We start from the raw sequence: 19,839 nt of genomic DNA on the forward strand, positions 1-19,839 counted from the left end.
GGAGGATGTACCTTCGAATCCAGTGGAATAAATATTGATTTTCTGCAGCTCAGAACAGCGTTATTTACAAGTTTTATACTGCTGCGCACAGATATTCAACGCCGTGCGTGACTACGCATTTCACAATGAACGTACTCTGCGTGCGTCGTTTTGTTTTATCATGTTGACAGAGTTGACATAGGTGCATCTTGTATATAATTTTTTTTTTCGCGAAAGTTGTTAGAAGCAGTGTGTGTGTCTTATACAGAGGTGCGAGTTATACACTGGAAAGTACGGTACAGCATTTGATTGGCTTGTTTATAAAAAAATGTCGCTGGTTCACACCCTGGCTTGCATTGCCCTGAATGTAAATTGCACTGAGTGGAATAAAACAAAGAGCAGGATAGCTTTGCATTGCAGAGGCCTTGCTCAGTGGTGGCACTCAAGGCGCGAAAGTGCCCCATATGTGGCTTGCACCACAAAACCATTGTGTGATGGTGCAAGGAAGATGATTTTCACTGCAGAAACAGTGGATACGTTATAAAAATTGTTTACAGTTGCATGACTGAAAGAAATACAGTAGAACCTCGTTGATATGTTCCCGCTTAGTACTATTTCTCGGCTCCTACGCTCGAAATCACGAAAATTAAAAATAACCCAATACAGCTGTGTGTAATATGTTCCGGTTAAAGGGGTCATGAACCACTTTTCCAAGTAATGATCTAATGACCTTAGTATCGGAGTTTACTGCCTCCTGAATCGATTACCGCAAAAATTTCTCGAATCCGTCAAGAATGAGCAGAGTTACAGGGGTTTGCGCACGCTCTCAGCGCTTTCTCTCTTTTCTCGTGCCGACGAGCGCACTGGAAGCTACACGGGGAGGCATGGCACGGGGGTAAGAAGTTACGTCAGCGCGCGTCATGAAATGCGATCGCTCTTCTGCTGTGATTTGCATGCGCGAGTGCGGCTACCGTGTAAAGTTAGCAGACTGAGGAGTGCAGCGCGGGCAAGTGGCGGCACCCCGTGACAAGAAGCGCGTCTCATCCGGCTATCGGCCAATAAGCATGCTATGCTTCCACGATGTCAACGTGCAGGCACCCCGCCGACTGACGAGAGTGAGAACCGGCCTCTGTTTGAAAAGAGGGCGCCTGAGGAAACGGCAACTTCGCGCTCCGCTTGTGGCCTTCACGCGGCACGCACGACTGTAATATTTTGCAGAGCAGTTCATAGCCGTGTCAGCTTTCTGCAGGGTGTGTTTCTTCAACAAGCCCAAGGGGTGCTTCATGACCTTTTAACATGTTTCCGGAAAATACGATTATTCGGCATCAACGTTCAGCACCGCGGAAAACTGCGGTCGTATGATACGTTTTGTACTCAGAAACTCTCATTCAGGTGTGCAAAAAGGACCCTCTCGTGTACTTGTGAAGCGCGAAGTGGCAGACAGCCCCCGCGTGGCGATGGCGCCTTCTCCGCAGTGCCTTTCCCCCCTCCGTGCATTCTCTGCTTTGCACAATCGTCCCCTCCTCGTCTCTTCCGAATTGCTCGATCGCCGCTCTCTGTCAACCATACACCGACCCGAAGGCAGACGGCAACACTGGCCGTCAAGATCTTCAAACGGCTTTAAGAAAGAAAAGAACGAAAAAGAAACACCACAGAGGGTATTTTCTGTAGCAGTTGGCATGATTTTGCTGAGCATTGCAAATCCTTCATCCATAGCACGGTACATAGATGCACACTCGTTCCACACACGTTTGTTCAGACCCCATGGCTACAACAACAGCCGCGGGAACTAACAATGCGGCCTAAAGAATAGAGGCTGTCGCTCCTCCAGTCCATCACGGTTCAGTACAAGACCTATGGATACGCACATGCCGCCGCTGCACAACACGCCGCTACAAGTAACCATAGCAACGCCGCCATTGTGCCCAGTGCACATGGCCGATAATTTCCCCCACACTTTTCTCCCAGAGCACGTGTGTTTTCGGGTTGCTCCACCCATCGCGCGGCATTCGTTTTTCTCTGGCTGGACAATTCTGCCTACCAGCGGGTCTTCAGACGCTGCCAGAAAAAATTTGTTCTGGAAGATATCTTGGAGGTTTCTGGTTATCAGATGCCAAAACGAGACGATGCGCACTCGCCGCCATCTTTGTGAGGATCAACGGATCGCAATGCGGGCGCTTGGGGTCTTCACCTTCGGTTGCCATTACACCGAGCATAATCTTTTAAAGCCCGTTCTGCTGTGCGAGATAGTGCAATTACTAGTGGCGGCAAACATACCAGCGCATGTCTCAAGTTGAGACAGAACTCAAACTGATCAGCGCAAGTGTGCGACGTAGTACGCGATTGCCGCGAGCAGCTGTCGCTTTCGTGGACGCTTAACACTTTCGCGAGATTTCGCATATCGTGTTGTACCGTGATTGTTACGTGCACTGTGAAGAGTTGAGCTTGTTAAGCCTTTAGCCGGGCGGCAGTTTTCTTCACGGATGGGGCAAGTCGTGCGTGATCTTGCGAACGTATGTGATCGTATCCCAAATGCATATGCTCGAGAATATCACTTCTGCTCTTCGGCAAACCTAGCCCCATATTTCCAAGCGGCAATGCAGAAAGAACCAATGCTCATGCGGCTCAAAGTTTCGTCTGCTGACATGGCGGTAGCGTTTCTTTATGTTTACGCTGGTTGTCCCAGAGTTCGATTTTGCAATATTCGGGTTGTCTAGGAATTTCAACACACATGACCACGACGTTATTTCTGGTCAGGACCGGAACTAGCTGGCTGACCTCTGGCTATCAGCGAGATGCCAGGAATTTGAAAATCGATGAGTCCCTCCATGTTTTTTGAGAAATAAATATTTTTTGCCCTTGCACCTCAATATGGGCTTGTCAGCCTCAATTTTTACTGGATTCGGATCGTACGTTTTCCCGGATCGTACGTTTATTTTCTACGTTTTTTTTTTTTGAAACGTATCAACGAGGTTGTAATGTTGTAATGTAAGGCTGCACTGAGAATCGCTCCTTGTTCGTTCAGGCACTACGAGCTTGTGCGCGACATCCGCCAGAACAAGGGCACCATCCTGAAGGCAACGGTCGACTACGTGCGCACCCTGAAGAAAGAGAACGACCGCATCCCACTCGTCGAGGAGAAACAGCGCACACTGGAACAGCAAAACAGGCAGCTGCTGCTCAGGATACAGGTGGGTGGTCATCATCCTCACTTCTGGGAAGGAGAGCAGTTGTTAAACACATTTTCCTACTTGGCCAATCATGGCTCCGTCTTGAAACATCGTAGAGAAGGATAGCTGTGCACACAAGACTGTCAACTGCACTGTTTGCAACTATTTTTGGGGTCAAATCTCTGCCTATAGCTCAAGTTGTTCTCTTCTAAACTCTCGAAACATGGCAATTTAGAGGGCCTCAAGACCTCTCTGATTTCAAAGACGAGAGTGGTCCCTTCCTGACCTTCACTACCATTCCTACTGGTGTTCACTCCTCCTTGCCACTTCTTTCTTCATAAAACACGTGGACAATGTCAAGACTAAGTGTTGAGCTAGTCGGGATTTCATACTCTTCAGCTACATGCCGTTACCTCCACTTGCGATGTTGAAAACGCAAAAAAAAAAAACAAGTGAAATGTGTTGATTGCACACAATATTTATGCCAGGAGAGAATAATGTGCTTGTTCTTTGTATTTTTGGAGGTTGTTTAGGGGCCCTTTAAGCTTTCGGCACCTTTACAGCCCTTTGAAGTTGACATTTGCTGATAAAAAGTTGCAAGTCCGAGCAAGCACTGCCCAAATTTATGCATGCCGATGCATGCATGAATAATAAGGATGATAATCAATCGATTGTTTATTTAACATGGCCTTGCATTTGTTCTTCTCAACCCCGTCTCCTTTTTTCCTAGTAATCATGAGCTATTTTTCTCGATACCAACTAGCCCAACTTTCCACCTTAACTCTGCAAGCCACAATATGTGTAGGACTGACATAACAAACAGCGATCAGTTAAAACGACGAAAATGGTACCAGATGGGAAATGCAACCGAGGGTGGCAGAGAATTTGGTGGGGTGAATAAATTATTTGCTGGCAGTAAATGGAATTAGCTTTTGCTGGGAAGGGTTTATTGTGTATCATTGGGAGAGGCCTTCATCCTGCAATGGATATAACATAGCCTGATGGTGATGAAATGATGATGGCACTGTTATATTTACATATGAAAAATCCATTACATCACTGGAAATGCATTACCACTGTGCTGGCACCCTTTCATCATATTTTACTCCTGTGCCAGAAAGCACCAAATGTTTCAAAAGGTTTCGTAGCGCTAACAGACACGGACCAACGTGACCAGCACCAACTTTCAATTGAATGTCTATTGTCAGAAGCAACAGTATAAATAGATCTGTACTTGGAAAAAGGCCCAATCGCCACTCATGAAAATCTGCCACGTCCAGAAAGGCGAATTCATTTGCACTCAGTGCCACTGCAGGGCAGCTGACACAGCTATTACCAGCCGTCGCTATCAGGGCGGCTTCAGCAATCTCTCGCGTATCTTTATCGGCATTCCTTTATACAACAGTGCACTCTTTTGACAAAGCTTCTCATCCACAGTCACTACAATGTACAGACACGTGACCATCCCAACGTGTGCCCAACTTTTGCTTGTGCTCTCTTAACCTGTCATTCGGGCATCTTCCAGACTACCCAATGTAAACCTTACTGCAAGAAAACGGGAAGCAATACACCAATGACGCATGAAACAAATGGAGACTGATGCTTCTTTACACATCCTGCACATCTCCTAGCTAAGTGGTTCGCAGACTTGCAAACGCTAATTATTTTCTGTGGAGTGTAAAATAGCACATGTACCTTTACCTTCCGTCCAATTTTCTTTAACGCATGTGACATGTTGCGCAAGTACGGCACAACAACCTTTTTCATTCCATCAGAACTGCTCGTGCATGTATCATGCTAACTTTTTGAACACACTTTCTGCCACTGAAATAACTACATCACCGGGGTAACCTGCTAGCGAAAGGCGCTCCTTTTGATTATCATAGCTACCAGGCATATTATTTATTTATTTATTTACACATACTGCAGCGCTAAGTGCGCTATGGCAGGTATACAAAGATACGCGGAATTTTAACAAACATCAATGAAAATTATGTAAACAGGCAAACTAATACAGATGTGTGATTATACAAGGTCAAAAGTGCACAAACATGTGATGAACATGATTGAAAATAGATTAAAGAAACAATGCTACTCAAGAGATCACACCAACAGCAAATAGACGAGGGTATATTACAGACGCATGTCATGGATGTCGGCTACAAAATTGGACGATGGGCGTGAACGAATACAACCAGGTAATGAATTCCAGTCTTCAATAGAACGGGGAAAAAAACTGAACTTGAACATGTTAGTTCGAGCATAGTAAGGCGTTAAGTTTAAGCTTTGATAGCTTCTTGTCGTTGACTGAGGTGCAAAGTTTATGTAGTCCTTTTCATTTGATAGTTTAACTGAAGACGTCACGATGCTATGCAAGAATTTTAATGACTCTATACGGCGACGCGAAGAGAGCGAAGTTAAGTTCAGTGAAGAAAGAGTAGAAGAGGGTGAAAAGTCACGGTCATAGCGATGACATATGAATCTTACCGCTTTTTTCTGAATTGCTTCTATCCTATTAATCCCGCACTGCTTGTACGGGTTCCAAACGACGGATGCATAGTCTACTATTGGACGAATGAGTGATTTAAATAAGAGAAGCTTAGTTTCCTTCGTAGATTTAGATAGAGTGCGACGTAGATAGCCTAGTTTTTTTAATGCTTTGTTACATACATAGTCAATGTGCTTGGACCATGTCATATTATGAGTAAAAATGACCCCTAGATACTTATAATCGAAAACCCTGTTTACTGCACGGTTATCGAAAGAGTAATCAAAAGCAGACGGAGATTTATTGCAAAAGGACATAAATACGGTTTTTTTAAAGTTAATGTTCATTTGCCAGGTCCTGCACCAATTGCAAAAACCAGCAAATGACTCCTGCAAGTGGCAATGGTCAGTGTGTGTTTTAATGACCTCGTATAAGACGCAATCATCGGCATAAAAACTAATGGAAGAGGAGGTGCAAACAGGCAAATCATTTAACTAAATTAAGAAAAGTAGAGGCCCAAGAACGGACCCTTGGGGCACTCCAGACGTTACATCAATGGCAGTAGAGTTGGACGACCTGTAAGAAACGAACTGAGAGCGGGATGACAAAAAGCTAGATATCCAGCTAACCAATTGAGGATTGCTTAGTATGACATCGAGTTTAGCAAGGAGTTTAGAATGCAGTACTGTATCGAAAGCCTTTGAGAAGTCAATAAATATAGCGTCAACCTTGTTGCCAAGATCAAGGTTCAGAAAAATATCATGCCTGAATTCGACTAATTGTGTTGTGGTACTGAAACCACGCCTAAACCCATGCTGCCTGTTAGATAGTAGTTGGTGCGATTCCAAGAAGAGCATAATATGTTTATGAATGATATGTTCTAACATCTTGCATGATTGAGAAGTCAATGATATCTGTCTATAATTCAATAGAGACTGCTTATCGCCAGATTTGTAAAGAGGGAGTACCTTTGCTATCTTCCATGAGGATGGAACAGTGCCAGAAGATAAAGACTTATTGAATATGACCGTCAGATACCTGGATGACCATAGGGAGTAGCGAACTAGGAATGCATTGTGTATCCCGTCAGGGCCAGTGCATTTTTTACATCTAATATTAAGAGAAGGTTCAGAATGCCTTCACTCGTTGTTTCAATATCACTGATTGGTTCAGAACGAGCTACGCCTGTCAGAGAAGGAATGGAGTTGTTGTCAGAAACAAACACAGACTGGAAATAGTTATTAAAAGCATTCGATATTGCTTGCGGGTCACTAATAACGTCATTATCAATTCTGAAAGATGAAGGTGAGGCATCATGAGGCAAAATCGAATACCAAAATTTGCGTGGGTTCGTGCTTAACATACCCGGCAACTGAACGCGGAAAAAGAAATGTTTCGCCGTTTTCATCTTCGAGTTTAGTTCACTTTTCGCCCTCCGAAATCTGTCTAGGTTAACGGGATCGTTAGTTCTTCTGGACCGTCTAAGTCGACGGACACGGCGAGATAAATGCAAAATGTCACGATTGATCCAAGGAAGATTAGTTTTGTCTTAAGTGGCACAAATCTTCGGACACATGACTTAACAAGATCCTCAAAGTAATTAACGAGGTAATTTATATCCTGCCTGTCAGAAAGTGCACAAAACGTATCAAAATGATCAGCTAGAATATCAGTAATGGAATTGTCATCCGCACGAGTGAAATCAGGGAAACTAGTAAATGTATAGGGTGATTTAGACGTGGCACAACAAAGTGATAACAAGACACCTTTATGGTCTGATAATCCGTCAATTACCTGACATGAAAAGTTATCAGCTAAATCTGTACTTAGGAAACATAGTATAGTATGGAATTTTACCTAGTCGCACATGAAACAACTCGAGTAAGCCCGAAGGACAAAGAAATATTTATTAATTCATGACAGATAGCAGCATCGCGACCCGTTACAGTCAGGGAAGGCCAATCGATGTCAGGAGCATTAAAATCACCCATACAGATCAATTTTGATGAAGCTATATTAACATCGTACATGAAATTGGAAAGAGCATGAAGAACATCAAGGGAGGATCCAGGTGGGCGATATATAACATTAACTAGAATACATTGCTTATTTAGATAAATCTTACACCACAGGGATTCAGTCTCCGGAGGTGATGGCAACACCGAGAAGCGGATATCTGAGCGGATAAGCAGAGCGACGCCACCGCCAATGCCATGTGCCCTGTCATTACGTATGTCAATAAAACCAGGTGGAGTAAACTTAGAATCGTAAACGCTACTATGCAGCCAAGACTCAGTGGTGCCAACAACATGAGGGGAATAAGTTGCAACAAGGGAAAATAGGTCTGGAAGTTTCTTAACTATGCCACGAGCATTAACGTTTAGAACTACAAGGTGTTCCTGACGGTTATAATGAGGTCAGGGAGTGGATGAAGAGGGATTTGAGGACGTGGGGACAGAAGAACGAGGACCACGTGGTTGATCTGAGACTTTCACTAGCGTGTTTCAGGCGTCGTCCCAGTTGTAACGAACCTTGTCAATGAACGCGTGATCGTATTTTAACTTCACCACAGAGCCATCGTTGCGAAAAGGAATTGACGCCTCCCAAATTCTTTTCCGAATATGTCTAATCCGTGAAGAAAAGTCTTCTGTAATAAACACGCTTGAGCCCTTGAGTTGAGATGCATTTTTTAGAACAACGGATTTTTCCCCGAAGTTCAAAAGCTTCAGAATAATGGGTCGTGTGTAGCCAGCACGTGATTTACCAAGCCTGTGCATGCGCTCGATTTGAGGGCAGGTAATTTTCAGGCTGTTTGTGAACACAGAAGTAACGCTGCACAACAGCGTGCTAGCGTTTTCATTCGGATCTTCTGAAATACCGTGTATTATCAGGTTATTTCGCCTTGAACGATTTTCTAAGTCATCGTTCTTTAAGACCAATTCGTTAATCTTAGAGGTTAAGCAATTGATTTCAGCACGTAAGTCACTCACAGAATTATGTTCATTAGATTTCGGAGCCTGTTCTAATGCATTAACACGTGATTCTAAATCATCAAAACGGCAGGCAATCGTCTGTTGAAATGACTTGATGTCGGCAATATCATGAGCTAGCTTAGTTTGCCCCTTCAAAAGTTTAGATAACATTTCAGAGATAGATGGAGAGCCAGTGTCAATAGGAACGGAAGTAGACGGTGCATGAGTAACCTCGTCGAGAGCTTTGGAACCAGCTGCATTTCGGGTTACATGTCTATTACCAGAAGTATTGCCTTTACTGGTATTCACCGACTTATTCAGAGGCCCCGGATTTAGTTCCACATCACCGCTCAGAACGAGACGACTTTTGCAATATAACACGTGGAAGCATAAAAATACAAGTCTACGTGGGCAAGGAAGCAGCAGCAGAAAGCGATCATCGGATCGAATGCATTCAGCATTGGGAAGGTAACATACCTGCATGAAAAGCAAGCAACGATTAAGCATCGTGCTGTTGCTGCTGCGCCCCAGCCCACTGAAGAGACGATCTTCGGGCAGTGGCTTTATACTTCTTCGGGTGAATGACGTCACGGTCCCGCAGTTGTCGATGAATGGCTGGTCAAGTAGAGGGTGGTCACGATTGTTGACTTGCGGCAACATGAAGGCTGATGCGCCGGCGCCGTCCCATAACGGACTGATATGGCAGTCCCACGGCAAACACTGGGCGTCTTCGAGTACTGCAGAATGGGCAAGTTGGTGCATTATGACAACGTATTGGTATAGCACAGCTCAGTTTGAGCATAAAGAAAAGAGGCTTCAGCGAAGAAGGAAACACAGGCAACAGGATGAGCGCTAATGAGCGCTATTTGCGAAGCACATTGTCAAAACAGAGATTAGCAATTGCTCGTTTCACCAGCTTAGAGTGGGATGACTGATACTGAAGCAGCATCTTCTTATCACGAGCATGATAATTTTAACACAAATGATCTTCAAACATCTAAAAACACAATGGCATTATTAGCAAATAGCTCATGTGTTATCACCAGATTGTCAAGATAATACCTGTGTCAGCTGACCTTCGGTGGCGCTGGCTGCGAATGAATTTGCATTTCTCGACACGGCAGGTTTTCATGTGCGCTGATTGGGCCTTCTTCCATGTATGGATCTACTTATACTGTTGCTTCTGACAATAAACATTGACTTGAAAGTTAGCGCTCGTCCTGTTGTATGTTCCTCGTCCGTGGCTGCTAGCGCTATGAGATCTTTTGATGCATTTAACCAACTAGCCCAAAAAGCCATGTTCACCAGATGTTGTCACTACACCATCACTAGTGGACTTTGATGCCCGGGGAATCTCTTTAGGAACAGTTTTGTTTAATCCTTCAAGTGCAGTCAAATCGAGTAACAGAGAATCTCGAGGGACCACTAAAAATCTTTCGTTATTTTGAAAAGTCGTTATAGTGAAAAAAATTTTTAAATCCACGCTAACAGCCATAAATGCAAAAATAGTAGCCACTTACCTTTGCTGGATACATGGATAACACGTTTTTCTCTAACAAGCATGAAAAAAACAAAAACACAAGGTATTCCGGAATGAGTGCTAGTTTATTTGAAGTAGTCCATGATCTCTGCCTGGCCTGCACAGCTCAGCTGCTGCAAGACAAACTCTTCAAAGTGCAGATCTCTCTTATGCACTCCAAAACATCAGCGTTACATACCAATTTTGGTACCGGAAAAGCTCGTTAATTCGGATTTCACGGGACCGGAAAAAATGTCCGAATTAACCGAATGCCGAATCAACGAAGGAACAGGAAAAACAACTTGAAAATCAAGTTGGATAAGCATACCTTTATTTGCTGAAGTATTTTGTAATGGCCGTCTGCATTTTCGCGCATATTCCGGCGGACATTACAATTTTTCTTAACTCTTCCAAACGGCCAACAGCACGCAAACTGTTGCAAGTGCTCAGGCAAACGTCCTCTTATATCAAAAGCGCCTCCGAGCCTTCCCGTGAGGTGCGATGAGGTTGCGACATCATTAATAATTTTTTGGTTGGTCAGGAGACCAGTCGTGGCGACACAATCATCAATTGCGATGTAGTCCTGAAGGGTCATATCAGTGGGAACGACAGCATCGAAGGTCGGGCAGTCATCGTCAGCTACGGCATCATGCTCAGGCCTCACATGCAAACACGGTCACAACGGAAAAAAAAGAACTCCGCAAGAAGAGACGGTGCCGACACAACACAAGGTAAAATGGCGCCGGAGGCGCAGTGAAGCGAAGAAAGAAGACGCCGACGTTCGGTGACGCTGCGATCGCCCCCACTAGTTGATCACGATGGCAATGCCACTCAGGTTTCGGTTTCACTCCAGTGGTGCCCCGCTGCTTTACCACACTTTTGTGTAGCGGCAGCCGTCAGCATTTGTCCGAATTAGGCGGTGCGGAGCCGAATTCTGACGAATTAACGAAGGTTTGGTCCCATAGATTAACATGCACTTTGGCCGGGACCACTGGAGCCGTCCAAATTATCCGAATTTCCGAATTAACGAGCTTTTACTGTATATAATGGGACTTGACTGTATGGCAGGTTGTCGTGTTTGCTGGAAACTGCACAGGAAAGATGGCGAGACAGTAAAGCCCCGCCAAGAAAATGATGTTGGCAGAGGAAGGATGAAATGCTTGTGCCTTTTTCAGATTGTTGAAATGCATAATTTTCATTCTACTAAAAAATAGCGCTATGTTTCTGGCGATGCTCTCACTGTCACGAAATCAGCTAGTACCCCACTTGCTGCGAAGCTTGTCAATACATTGTGAAGGTGAGCGCAAGCACTGTTTTGCTCTTTTTGATGCTAGTTTTCTGCTGCATGCAGTGCAACAAGTTTTTCTGATGTGGTCGCGTGAATCACCTACAGATTGACAATGTTGTCTTGCTTGCGTTCATTATAATTACACTTCACTTATTCATCGAATACTTTATTCTAAACGGCTTTCATTGTCGCTGGTCCTTTATTAGAGTGACTCCTGTTGACCGTTTGCGTGCAGGAATTGGAGCAGACAATGCAGATGCACGGCATTCAGCTGACGAGCCACACATGGCATCCCACATCAGAGTCGCAGCTGAATGCGCTCATCAACGACGGGCCTGGAGCACTAGCCTTCAACGATGACTTCAGCGAAGACTTCAAAGGTGGCCAAGAGGACCTGAAGCCCGAAGATTTTCAGCACGACGACATCAAGCACGAGGTACCGAGCCCGAGCCCGAGTTCGGGTCTGAGTTCGGCACCCAGTCCGGGCCACAATCTCGGCCACTACGATGATCCCATCATGGACGATGACCCCATGGGTGGTGGCGATCCCCTTTTGTCAGCATCCCACCTCAACTCGCCAATGGACTATCACGGAATGGGATAATGAGCTCAACCTGGTGGGATTGTAGACAGACTGTGCATGAGGTTGTTTTAGGTAGCCACACGTGGAAAGCTGCCCTTTGGAACACCATCTGTCTTTCCCAGTGTTTGCTTTAGCACAGTGGATTTTCTTGATGCAAGAATTATTCTATTTTCCTGCAGAGAAGCTACTGGGGAGGCTGATCACAATGTTGATGGCAAGCAGTACCTGGAGGGTAGACGTTAATGCTTGACCCACTTTTATTGAGAGTCGTCATTGGCACTTTGTTGCTGTGCGCTCGTTTGTTGATTGATTACACGGAGGAAAGAAACAAAATAGGAGAGGCCCCGATGGCATGTTTCTTTGAAGCTGGAAGTGCAGCCATCGCAGTGGGCCAATCTTTCCTTGCTTCTCCAACGAACTCGGCCGTAACAGATGGTGCAATCTCGAACTTTCATTGCAACGAGCACCGGTGACACGCATCAGAACGAGACCTACAAAACTTCTGTATGAGTTTTGTTTAAGCGGGTACGCCCTGGCATTCGTCCGTGGTTTATTGAATAAGGCTGTGGATACCAGTGCCCGTGGTGATCGCGCTTGGAGCGCACCAGCACAAAACACAATTTGTAAGCTCACAGACACCACACTGCAAACATGGATTGTTTTGCAAACAGAGTGTTCGGTGAGAAAAGCCAAAGGCAGAAGCCGTTTTCTCATTTTCAAAATCCGAGTGCAGGGAGAGCTTCTTGGGCCCAGTTGTTATGTAAATGTGCAGGTTTGGCCCAGCGGTGCGAGTACCTCCATGCGAAAAGTGAACTCACTACCTCCTCACACTCTCAATGCAAAAGGGCCTCTCCTAGCCTTTCTTTCCTCCTCGATATGATTATGTGAACTGCTATGGCTGCTGCATGACACAGCGTTGTGTTTTGCAGGACGGTGTCGTGTTGTTTTGAGAGATGTCACCCGAGACTGAATTATGTTTCCCCTCTTTTGTAGACAGTAGGTAATCAAACCTGTACATAAGAGTGTCAGCGTACCAGTTTTTATATTGAAGAGGTAGAAGGGTATCTGAAAGCTTCTGCCCCCCTTTTTTCTTCCTCCTTTGAAAACTAGAGCAGTGAATGGTGCAACAGCTTTGTGGTGGGAAATAAGCATTGCTCAAGTGTGACATGAGAGTATTGCAAAACTGATACAATGAAGTAGGCATGGAAATTTGTTAGCTGATATATCGGCATTTTGCCAGCACAGTTGACATCAGTTAGTTCGACCCGATGGGACTGACAAAATCGGCCAAATTATCCATTGCCTCATAGTAAGCAAGAAGCAGAAAAAAACGCACCGCCGACTCATTTGGCAGTGTTTGACGCGATTCAAACACGTCCTGGAATCCACCCGGCACTCTCATTTTACCGTTGCAAATTATAAAATTGTCATAAAGCGAAAGCGCAGTGCCTAAACAACGTAGAATTTGAATGTGCATGGATTTTTTAGCGAGGAAATTACGGCACATCTCCAGTTATAGCAAACAGAAAAGGGCGAAACCAGCAAAGGACATCTTTGCAGAACGCAACTTCACTTACCTGATGTCCATCATCACATCACCTAGGTGGTACTTTGTCGGTGCAAAGAATGAAACACTGTATATACTTGGGCAATGACCTCGGGTTTTTTTCCCAAGATTTGGGGTGAAAATCGTGGGTGCAGTCATTACATGGAGAAAAATGTGCAACTTTTTTTTTTCTTGGCTGTTTTCAGCCCTACTTGCCTTTATTGAACTGCAGTAATCGCTTGTACTGGGAGAAGCGAAAAACAACCTTTGTCACTTTCGTGCAGTTTTGCAAGGATGTTATTCCTCACCCTCGTCCTCCTCCCCTACTTGTCGCATCCTCAAGCTCGCCTCTTTCCCGGATAACTGAGGCCGTCCTCCATTCCATCAAATTTGTTCGAAATTCCCGTGACCTTGAAATTTTTCTCCACCGTCTTGAAGGAAACCCCACCCCACGCTTCGAAATTCCAGTGGCGTGCATCCACAAGGGATTACCTCTTCAGCCATCCAGTCGGTGTTGTTTGGTGGGCGGCAGTGCCTCGGAGGCAGCCGCTAAATTTTGGAGGCTGTGCTTTTGTGCCAAAAACTCGGCACAGCTGCCTTATGCCCCCGGAAAAAAAAACAAAAAACAAAAAAAGCATTGGAATTCTCGCATTACGCATAGGGGAACACTGTTAACCTTCTGAAAAATTAAGGGTGCGGCTAATACATGAATAATTTTTAAATACGTTTTTGGGGGGATTCTTTATGGCGTATCCAGACGATGGACCGACCCGCAGGTGGCTGAGTCACGTGACAGTAGGAACGCGATGGCCCGTCCGCTTGGGCGATACACACGTGCAGTCTGAAACGGGAGAAATAGAGCCCGGGCCGAGTCCTGTTCCAATCGCAGACGATGCAGCGCGCGTCTCGAAAGAGAAACTGCAAGTTCGAAGAGCCGCCGGCGCACTCGGCTACCGAAAAAAGAAGAAAAAAAAACCTGTCTTGTTGACACCCCACCCCTCCGAGCACGCGGCCTGCAGGCAAGGATGGGGGCGGGCGGTTCGTGAAAATGTTTTCAGCATTGTTGGCCCTCCCGATCCCCGGCCCAGCTACGGACTCCCCCAACCGGAACTGAAGGGTCACGTGACGGCGAGGCCGAGGGCCAAAAGAGCGGTTTGGCCCGTCGTCTGGATGCACCATTAACAAAGTTCTTGGTGCAGCTGTTGCATGTGTGCCACCATTAGACGAGTATATACGGTATGTTGTCCTTATAGTCGAGAACATGTTTGATGTTCTGCCTTTTCGAATAACCCCTCAGCATTCGCCAACAATGTGGTGGTCTGCCCCAGACTAACCACTATGCTAGTCCTTAATGCAACGTGTTCAGTTCTCCTAAACACTGAAGACATGACGCAAGCTGTTGCTGCTGGCTGAACCTAGTACGACAACCTATTGTTTGAACTTGCACTCGTAAACATACTGAAATTAGCATGTTCTCAATATGCTGTGTGGACTCACCAGCGATAGTCGCCACCTAGTGATGATGATGATGATGGCCAGGTTTGCTCCAACTAGGTTTTTTTTAATGCAATTTTAGTTTGTTATTGGATCGTAGCACCAGGGCAATTTTCTGACTTATCTCGGACTGATGTCTGAGAGAGAAAAATAGACCGTTGGGCAAGTTGTTAATTTGTGACTAGGAAAATGAGTGCGAAATTACCGTGTGATAGGACAAACAAGACCACAGGACAAGCACGTAGTCCTGTGCTCCTGCCCTGTGGCCACGCGCCTGTCCTTCTTCGTCCGGTCTCACATTATCGCGCTCATTTTCGTCATCTGATATAGGCCTCTTTGACAGATGATGGAGAGTGCCTTAAACATGAGGTCAAATGTTGCTGCGATTGGAACCATTAAAGCGGTTACATTTGGGGTTGGACGGCATAAAATGGCCACCAGCTTGAACTATGGGCCGAAGGCTAATTTTTTGGATTGAGCAAAAGAAAGCTTGGTCCCATAGAAGTGTAAGGGACACCATCTGGGACATTTGGTCAAGGTCAAATTAAGTGAAAGATCGAGTTGATCAGAGTTGTATTAATGGAAGTCCAGTGTACATATACATACCACTGCTTTTACCAGCCAAGCTGTCAGTGCGATTTTGATGCAAGATCTGTGTTGCATTAGTTCTCATGGTGGTAGTGCCTTTGTCAGTCGTAATATGGCTCGGGCCTCTATTTTTGGTAATACACAGGGTAGAGCTACGCTTGCAGTCTCGGAAAGCTGTAATCGGTGTATGATTGCTAAACCAGAGTCTTTTGCAAGCAAGGAGAGGCCTTTTAAGGCAGAGGTCTTTTTTTGTTCATTTGCTCATCATTATGTTTCTGTAGATGGCACACGGCTCTAGGATAATGGTGTCACATTGCACGTTTCTGGCAAAACTTTGCTCGATTCATGCTTAGCTGATCTCGGTGCTCTCATCCACCGTTCAGCTTATGGCTTGCCTCTACACTTGATCGTGTTTGAGATTTATTCCAAATTGTTGCTATAATATATTGTAGTTATGTATAGTTTATAATGTCGGACTGCCGTGGATTCCACTCAAGTTCGTAGAAAGCAAGTTTATTCTGAACGGAGACCAGCATTTGGGCATTTTCCCACTTTTTCACAAACTATTGTGCCTGCAGTGTGCAATTGATGTTCAGTTATGCATACTGGTAAGGCTTTTTGCAGAGGCATCTTGACAGACACTGCTCGACACACTCGACGTTTAAACGTATTCTACAGTACAGATGTCATCGACTTTTTCACCTTATATGTCTTGAAAGCATGCAGATCACGTTTCACCTGTGCCGTGTTGGTGTTGGCTTTTCGATCAGCATGAAAACATTTGTGTCCAGTTATGCACATCATGTCCTTCATGAAGATCTTTAAATGAAACAGATTAATATTTTTTTTTTATTAACATTAGATGAATAACTTATATACCCCTTTCACACGGGCACTGCTGAACACCTCTAATCTCCAAAAATGTCACTCCGTAAAGGAGCTTTGCAGTGATGGAGCGGTGGCCATGTCGCATTTGAGAGAAGCCGCAAGGGGCCCATTGGGAGCTCTGCGTGTCACCTCTGATCATGCTGAAGGAGTTCACAAGGGCCTGTGTGACAGGGATATTTGCTGTGGAACCATGTTGCATTCAGAATGCACACACACTTTTATGCTTACCACAAGTGAGCAAGTCACTCCGGAAATCTGCATTAGTGAGAAAGTCATATTTATCAACAGTGGTAATAGCGCGTGTATTAAGACTTTGCAACATTCTCTTGGCACGCGTTATCCCGCAGTTTTGTCATCAGCACTCATTTTTTACATTCATCACCACCCTTTGGCTCATCATAGTTCACATATCCAAGGTGTGCATACTTAGAGAACAGTATATTTTTTCAAGTGATTGGAAGGTAAACCATGCAGTCAGATGGGGAGCTTTTGATTGGCGTGTGCCATAAATGGGTTGCCTTCACTGTGTCCTTTGACTGGTCTGATGTGATATATCCTGCTTGAAAATATTATTTAGTCGCTAGTCGAACGAAGAGTGTCAACTGCTCTCTTAATCCACGTTTGGGCTGGTATCGTTACCGCATTGTAAATAGGCATGCCTTGTAAATAGTGACCCCGTTTGTTGTTTGCCTTGTTTTGTTGCACACATTGAAATACTAGTGTTATTGCTAAACGGAGTGTGCATGAATGTCGACAGCCTGAAGGACCTGCAGACATATTTCATTTTTAAGGCTGTTAGTTTTTGTGAAGGTGGCTTCAAACATGGCTTGGCTTGTTTGCTGACTGAGGTCAGTGGTTCTGCGTCATTAATAGACGAGACAACGCAGTGTAAGCATGCATAGTGTGCAGTAACACTTGCCATGTGCATGCAGCGTTTGCAACATTGTGGATGTAAAATGGCAAGAAGGTTTCAACAACCTCTTTCTTTAGTTACTTATGCTGATAGTTTATGGTTGCCATTAATATTTCTACAAGATCGCTTTTACATTCATTGTGTTGAGCCAAAGTCTTAAAAGGCAAGTTGTGTGACTGACCTAGTCGGCAACATTCCGTCGAAACATAGCACAGGAGACCACCAGCTCAGACTCCTTGCTGCATTACAGGAAGAGCATTCCGAAGCAGCACCTCAGCATAACGTGGGCATGTGTCAGCCGAACCCAGACTCGTACCAGTCATTGTCATGGTCAAAATAAATGTCCGATGCAGGTACTATTTACTGTGCTCGCTGAATTAGGGTTCACAGCGATACATTGCCAACAGTTTATTTTTCAGGCTGGCATCTTTTCTTCAAAAATTGGTATGTTGGTTATTCTCTAAAGACCGCTATTTGTATTAGATTGGCATCACTATGAGTGGCGATATTTCCGCAGTTTTATTTAATTTTATGCTTTAGCGTTAGAGTGAAGCTTTTTGGCAAAAGCATTAGCTTAGCAAGGAATGCTCTTCTTGCTCTTATCAAAGAAATTAAGATTCTTAGATTTTGCAGCATTTTCTTATGCAGCGCATGCATTGCGTATTTACGTGCTCTGAAGTATGTTACGGCATCTTCGTCAAATCGCACTGGTGCGCCGTTTCGTCCACTCGTCGTAGCGCCTGAGCACCCCAGTGCGCTTTGTCAAAGACTGCATTGGAAACTCATTGCAGATCACAAATTTGTTCTATGGAGCACTTATCAAAATGCACTAACTGCATAGAATGTAAAAACAGAGCCAGTGCATATACAGGTCTAACTGTTACCTCTGAAAATTGCGCAACAAAATAATTTGCAACTGCAAAATTCTTAGTCTAACAAAATGTCGTGAGGCTCTCTGAAAACACACAAAAAACATGGCGACTGTTGTAAGAATGTGCACTTGTGCAGCATCCACTTTAATGTACCGAGATGAAAGTGACACTAGAAAAGAGCCAACTATACACAAGATGTTTAAATAAGTGAGTGATTTGATGTTATGTACAAGTGGGCATGTTGATGTCCTGCTGTCTTTTTTTTGGCTTGGTTCTGGGCAGAGCCTGGTTCCCTCTTTTGTGCCTTCATGCGGGACCTGCGCAGTGAAAGAAAATCTTACTTTATTACAGTCCTTCGTGCCTTGTCAAGAAAAACTGTGCCATTATAAATGACTGAAACAGGAGTGGTGCTATGTCAGTGCAGCAGTTGTTGTGAGAGTTCCTCCCATGAGATTTGCTGTTGCATGGACAGCATGAGCAGGCGCTGCAAAGTGATACCGTTTGCATATTTCATGGCTTTGAATAAACATGTCCGAATAGCAAATGGTCTGAAAACTTGCTTCTAGTGCAGTGCACACACATTACATTTATTGCCTCTTCGTCATGGCACCTTGGTCTTGTAACAAATTTGCTGCATGTGCCAGGATTGATGAGATTTGGAGAAGCCCAAATGAAATCCTGAAAGTATTGATACACGTTTTCGGTGCAACTCGAGGCAGGTAAAAATGTTTACGTTTTCAAGAGACGAAACAAAGACAGCAACTGTAGACAACCACGAGAGGACTTTCTGTTGCTGTCCTTGTCTCGTCACACCACTTCAGCAGTCGCTGGTTCGATCACGGCTGTGGCAGTCGCATTTCGATGGAGGCGAAATGCTAGAAGCCCGTGTACATTTCATTGCACGTTAAAGAAGACCATATGGTCCAAATTTCTGAAGCCCTCCACTATGGCGTCCGTCATAATGATATCGTTGTGTTATTATTACACCAATCATGATATTATTATTACACCACTCTATTCAATTCTTCGTTACAGGTTTATTTAGTACAGTACGTAAAAATACACAACACTGGTTAGGCCCATAGCCGTGAGCTGGTAGGAGGTCTAAATTAGAATATGTAATTACAAGAACAGACTGTGGTTAGAAAGCAAACATTACAAAAGTCAGCCTTAATGAAAACAAGAGGAAGAGCAAATAAATATAAAATAATGCAAAGCAAAGAAAAAGAACATATATACAACATCATGTTGCACGCATTAAATACATTGTACCTGTACAAAAACATACAGGACAGTATCTCATAGTGGTCATTGATCATATCATTAGACTTCAAATGAAAATCGAACAGAGAACACAGCAAAAGTGTGTGCCAGAGCTTTAGTTTATCCGTTTTGCAGTGGTATCTCTTAAGTGCATTTGAATATCCTTTTTTTTTTATTTGACGTCTTCGTTCCAGCTCTTCTCCACCAAACTGCATAAAGCATGTTAATAAGCGGGAGATTTAAATTGCATAATGTGGTGCCTCTAGTTAGGCGGGA

General features: G+C 44.5%; 2 protein-coding genes across 9 annotated transcripts in view; one reads left to right on the top strand and one right to left on the bottom strand.

Moving 5' to 3' along the window:
* Positions 1-18,844, top strand: part of LOC119395693 (transcription factor E3) — a 152,373-nt gene extending 133,529 nt beyond the window's left edge. For all 7 annotated transcript variants that reach the window (XM_049416744.1, XM_049416741.1, XM_049416743.1 and 4 more), the window contains exons 6-7: positions 3,005-3,170; positions 11,652-18,844. In XM_049416744.1, the coding sequence (XP_049272701.1) occupies positions 3,005-3,170; positions 11,652-12,020 (535 nt within the window). In that variant the 3' untranslated portion in view covers positions 12,021-18,844. The remainder of the gene's footprint in view (positions 1-3,004; positions 3,171-11,651) is intronic.
* Positions 18,408-19,839, bottom strand: part of LOC119395694 (uncharacterized) — a 74,440-nt gene continuing 73,008 nt past the window's right edge. The window contains exon 6 of one of the 2 annotated variants that reach the window (XM_037662700.2): positions 18,408-18,617. The gene's annotated coding sequence lies outside the window, so the exon portion shown is untranslated. The remainder of the gene's footprint in view (positions 18,618-19,839) is intronic. The other variant, XM_049416749.1, reaches the window with a different exon arrangement.

Source organism: Rhipicephalus sanguineus, chromosome 6, assembly GCF_013339695.2.
Source record: "Rhipicephalus sanguineus isolate Rsan-2018 chromosome 6, BIME_Rsan_1.4, whole genome shotgun sequence".
In the NCBI taxonomy this organism is placed as follows: domain Eukaryota; kingdom Metazoa; phylum Arthropoda; class Arachnida; order Ixodida; family Ixodidae; genus Rhipicephalus; species Rhipicephalus sanguineus.